At 39.9% G+C, this 5,000-nt stretch overlaps 1 protein-coding gene across 1 annotated transcript in view; it reads left to right on the forward strand.

Annotated features, from left to right (window-relative positions):
• The window catches only part of LOC125037351 (mitochondrial proton/calcium exchanger protein-like), a 41,696-nt gene that overhangs the window by 32,652 nt on the left and 4,044 nt on the right, over positions 1–5,000 (forward strand). Inside the window, exons 4-10 of the mRNA XM_047630453.1 lie at positions 1–69; positions 291–494; positions 622–870; positions 1,074–1,250; positions 2,201–2,368; positions 2,533–2,649; positions 3,685–3,831. The exon at positions 1–69 is cut by the window's left edge and continues 69 nt beyond it. Coding sequence (XP_047486409.1) covers positions 1–69; positions 291–494; positions 622–870; positions 1,074–1,250; positions 2,201–2,368; positions 2,533–2,649; positions 3,685–3,831 — 1,131 coding nt within the window. The remainder of the gene's footprint in view (positions 70–290; positions 495–621; positions 871–1,073; positions 1,251–2,200; positions 2,369–2,532; positions 2,650–3,684; positions 3,832–5,000) is intronic.

Here is a 5,000-nt window from a genome sequence, read left to right on the forward strand (position 1 = left end):
AACATGGCTGTGCAAGCCAAAGGTCACCGGTCGGAAAGTGCAAGAGAGTTTGTGATGTTTTTTGAAAAGGTAGAGTTTCCCTTTTAAGTGTTCTCTTTTTGTGTATGTTCTTTTTCTTGTGTTTTGGCAAGTCCATTTCCTTAATTTTTCTTTTAAGTCTTCCATTTAGCAAAATTAATGGATACCATATGTTTATATTTTGTTGTATTTTTTGACAGTTCATGCACATAAAGTTGAGAAAGAAAAGATTCATTAATATGTAGACTAATATTTTTTTTTCAACCAAACAGATACAAAAAACAGGAGAGAATGTAAGTAATGAAGAGATTCTCAAATTCAGCAAGTTGTTCCAAGACGAGATCACTTTAGACTCGTTGTCCAGGCCACAGCTAGTTGCCCTGTGCAAGCTCCTGGAGATGCAACCCTTTGGCACAAACAATTTCCTGCGATTTCAGCTGAGATTAAAACTCAGAAACTTGGCAGCTGACGACAGGGTGGGTTGATGAGTAATTCACATATGTATATGAATTGGTATGTGTCATCAACTGCATACTAGTTATGATAGCAGACTTATTTGATACGAAAGTATATATGATTGATGCATCATCTGATATCTTGTAGATCATTCAGCAAGAAGGCGTAGATTCCCTAGCTGTCTGGGAGCTCCAGCAGGCCTGCAGAGCCAGGGGAATGAGGGCGTATGGTTTGTCAGAAGAACGGCTAAGACTCCAACTGCACCAGTGGTTGGACTTGAGTCTTAACGAAAAGGTTCCCCCGTCATTACTCCTCTTGTCAAGAACACTGTACCTGCCAGAGAACGTGCGCCCATCAGACACCTTGGCAGCCACCATCTCTACCCTGCCAGAGGAGGTGGGTTTGTGCTTTTAGATGTGCTTGCTGCTGCAGAGGAAAGTGTCTTTGTGTGACATTGTTTAGATGTTATTTTTTTTTTTTATTGTACCATCTTCAGGGTAAATTTGCTTTGTGTTTGCTTTATTGTATTACAATATAGTGTAAATCTGTACAAGCCATTAGGTACAGAGAATAATTCCTTTTGATATTTTCCAATTTAGGTTGCCACTCGCACCAAAGCAGCCATTGGCAAGCGTGAGGGCAAGATTGACAACCTGACGCGCCTGGAAGTGATCCAAGTAGAAGAGAGGAAGATTGCTGAAGATAAGAAGGAATTGGAACGCGTGTTGGAGGAGAAGAAGCTGAAGGAGGAGCAGGCGAAGAAGAAGGCAGAGGAGGTATGGAGATCAGGATTTTGTTTCACTTTCAGGTGGAAGATTTTGTGTGAGTATGTGTATGTGTGTGCGTGTGTGTGTTCGTGTGTGCGTGTGTACGCGTGTGTACGCGTGTGTGTATGTGTACGCGTGTGTGCGTGTGTGCGTGTGCGCGCGTGCGCGCGTGTATGTGTGTATGTGTGTATGTGTGTATGTGTGTATGTGTGTATGTGTGTATGTGTGTATGTGTGTATGTGTGTATGTGTGTATATGTGTATGTGTGTGTGTGTGTGTGTGTGTGTGTGTGTGTGTGTGTGTGTGTGTGTGTGTGTGTGTTGTGTGTGTGTGCGTGTGGTGTGTGTGCTCGCTCGCGTTGTGGCTGTGTGCTGTGTGTGCATGTGTGTGCGCGCATGCGCGCGTTCTCTATCTCTCTGTCTTTCTTTCTTTTTTCTTTCTTTCTTTCTTTCTTTCTTTCTTTCTTTCTTTTCTCATTCTTTCTTTCTTTTCTCATTCTTTCTTTCTTTTCTCATTCTTTCTTTTTTCTCTCATTCTTTCTTTTTTCTCTCATTCTTTCTTCTTCCCCCCCCCCTTCTTCCCACTACACTCTGCTTCCTTCTCTCCTTCCTACCCTCTCCCCCTCACCCCCTTCCTCTTCCTCCCCTCCCCTCCCCTCCTTCCCCTCCTCCCTTCTCCTTCCTCCTTCCTCCTCCCTCCTCCTTCCTCCTTCCTCCTTCCTCCCTCCTCCTTCCTCCTTCCTCCTTCCTCCTTCCTGCTCCCTCCTCCCTCCTCCTTCCTCTGTCCTTCCTCCTCTCTCCTCCTTTTATCCCTCCCTCTGCCCCTCTCCCCCCTCTAACTCTCCACTGATTCTCTCTCCATTTTTATCTCCCTTGCTCTCCCTCTTTTATCCCTCCCTCTCTCTCTCTCTTTTTCTGTCTTTTATGATCCATATATAAACAAGAGATTATTCTTGACAGGAGGCGCAGCGTCAGGAGGAAGCGGTACAAAAAGCTGCCAAGGAGACAGAGGCAGAAATTCTCCTTCCTGGTGCCGATGTTTCTCAGTTGACTCCATCAGCGAACAAAATCTTGACAGAAGGAGTGCAGGTTGCAAAGGCCACCGTATCTGCTTCAGGAGAAATTGAAGTGAGTTTCCTTTCCTTTTGGTAGAGACTGTTTTCTTTTTTCTTTTTGAAGAAGGAAAACTCGTAGTCAATCAATGAATGCATTATATAAAGAAAGCAAATATTTTCTTTGGTATTGTAAGAATGAAGTCAAAATTGTTGATTTTCTGTTTCCCATTCTTGAAGGCGGACAAAGAGACACTCGTTGACAAAGCGCCAGTATTGGAAGATAAAGCTGAAGTGCTGACTGAGGAGGTACCCAAGTTGGCTGTGGAGGTTGCTGCTGCCAAGGAGCTAACAGAGGTAAGAATTCTTATTTAAACTGTTGATGGACGTTCTTTTGATAGGTGGCAAAGAGTATGAGAATTATTATATATATTAGATTTAGACGGAGGTTCTTTAGAGTGTGATATATGCTAGCTAATTGTTTGAGAATAAAATAATTAGTTTAACCCAGTGCCGACAGGCATGACGTGTACGTACATGCTATGCCCACTGTGAGTTACTTGTTTGATTGTTTTTCCACATAGATGGCTACACTTGTACTAAGTCACCAATGAGCCAGTTACGAGTACTGCCTGTCTCGCCCATTTACCCTTTTCTTTGATTTACGAAAATATTTTACGTTATCTTATTTTGCTGTTACTAATGTTTATAACATTGTAGTAATTATAATGTTTATGATAAAAATAACACCATAGATATTCATAGCAGTAGTAAAAAATATGTTTTTCCCACCAATTCAAATCAGGAAAGGTCACAAGGTCTTCTAAGTGACTCCTTTGTGGCTAAGCACTAGCAGAGCCATCTATGTGCAGAGACATTTCACAGAAAATATAGAAAATGAGCACAGCATTTTCCCCATTTTTTATTCATTTTCCCTGGCGGCATTGGGTTAAAAATTTTAATGGGTGTTCTCGTAATATATTGGAGACAAAGGATGGAAATGTTGTTAGTAATTTTTGAAAAATGTTTATGCTTGATATAGGTTGTTTCCTCTATGAATTATGTCTTAATCTTATACATAGATATTTCCTTATGGTTAATTATAGGTGGCTTATATGAACTACAGTTAGAAGTCTTAGATGGATGTTCTAATATGCTCCATATATTTGAATTAGAATATAGGAAATATAGGTTTGATTTTTTTATGAATATTTTTTCATGTTCAGTATGGGTGGTTTAAGATTATAAGAATCTTTTTTAAGATTAAAGAATTTGATACTTGAGGAGGTTTACGCTAAAAATGGGCAACTAAATTTTAGATATCTTATGCTCAGTGTAGGCAATGTAAGGCATAAAGAGAGAGACACTCAGTACATGCTTCTTGAACAACAGCTGACGGCAGAGGACCTTCGCGAGGTAGAGGAGGCTCTGGAGACCCTGGGAGTGGAGAAGAACAGGCTCATCATAGAAGAGCGGGAATTCTCTGAGCTGAAGAGCGAGCTGGCAGACTACCAGGAGGACGTGGAGGACTTTAAGAAGGTAAGGTGTCAGCTGAGGAGGACTCGTTTGTGCTTTTGCTCTTAAATCTATGGCCTCACTTTCTGTCTTGGATTTTCCTGTAGAGTGAGGTTCAGAAAATTTTCATTTTTAGGTCTAGAAACAACAGGAGATTAGATGATGATTTGCATCTGTTCTAAGATGTTTAAAAGTTTAGATATTTAAGTCTTCTCACTGGAGGAACTGATATACTCTCTTATCCTTTTTCTTATTTCTATCTTTCTTCTTTGCAAAGATGACCTTGTCAGCCCTAATGGAAAAGATGGTAAACACAGACAGAGACAATCTGCATCACAGATAGAACCCTGCTTAATGTAGCTTAGTTGACCCGTGTTAGTAAATGGTAGTTTTCCCAAGATTCGTACTGTGTCTCTTCACCAGATTGTTTGTGGTTGTTGAGATCGTTTGGATTAAGATTTTTTTGTTTTGAAAGGAAGTTATGTGCATAAAAAAAATATTGTTTACTCCTCTTTCTCATTTTCTTTATCTCTCTGTGCGTGTGGGCATGGATTTGGGAGTGAACGTGGGCATGGGTGTGGGTATATTATGTATGATATATATGTATATTGGTAAATTTGCATGTCAAGCATGAAAGGGGCTGCTTACTGGAATGAATCCAGTATTCTTTTCTACATCAGTTATTTATAATATATACAGTGCTCTTTGCTGCAGGATTTGAGGATGACATCTTCAGATAAGGGGAGACTGAAATTATGAAGTTTAAGTAAATGGAGTCTGTGTAATTATGTTATGGATGTCACAAAGAAAAATAGGGTAAATTCACTTTAAATATTCTCCGATATCCAGTTTAGAGATTAGATTTTTTTGCAGCTAGTTGCTATGATATCATATCAATGTATTTAGTTTGATATGATAGCATAAAACAGTTTTGTATGATAAAAGATAATATGACTGTCATACATGAACTGTGCTCCACTTGTACAATGTTGCATTCAGCTCAGATTTTTTTCTGCGTAGTTGGACATCATGCACTATAATTTTCATGATCATGCAGCTTTTGTTCTGTGGTTTTCTGTTCTTTGCCTTGCTACACGACTTTATATACAAGGCTCAGTGATTAATTAAATTTGGCAGAACAACTTTACTTGCAAGTGAACTGTACTATATATTGTGCTGAATACAGGCAGGAT

The sequence above is a fragment of the Penaeus chinensis genome, chromosome 23, assembly GCF_019202785.1.
Source record: "Penaeus chinensis breed Huanghai No. 1 chromosome 23, ASM1920278v2, whole genome shotgun sequence".
Lineage (NCBI taxonomy): Eukaryota > Metazoa > Arthropoda > Malacostraca > Decapoda > Penaeidae > Penaeus > Penaeus chinensis.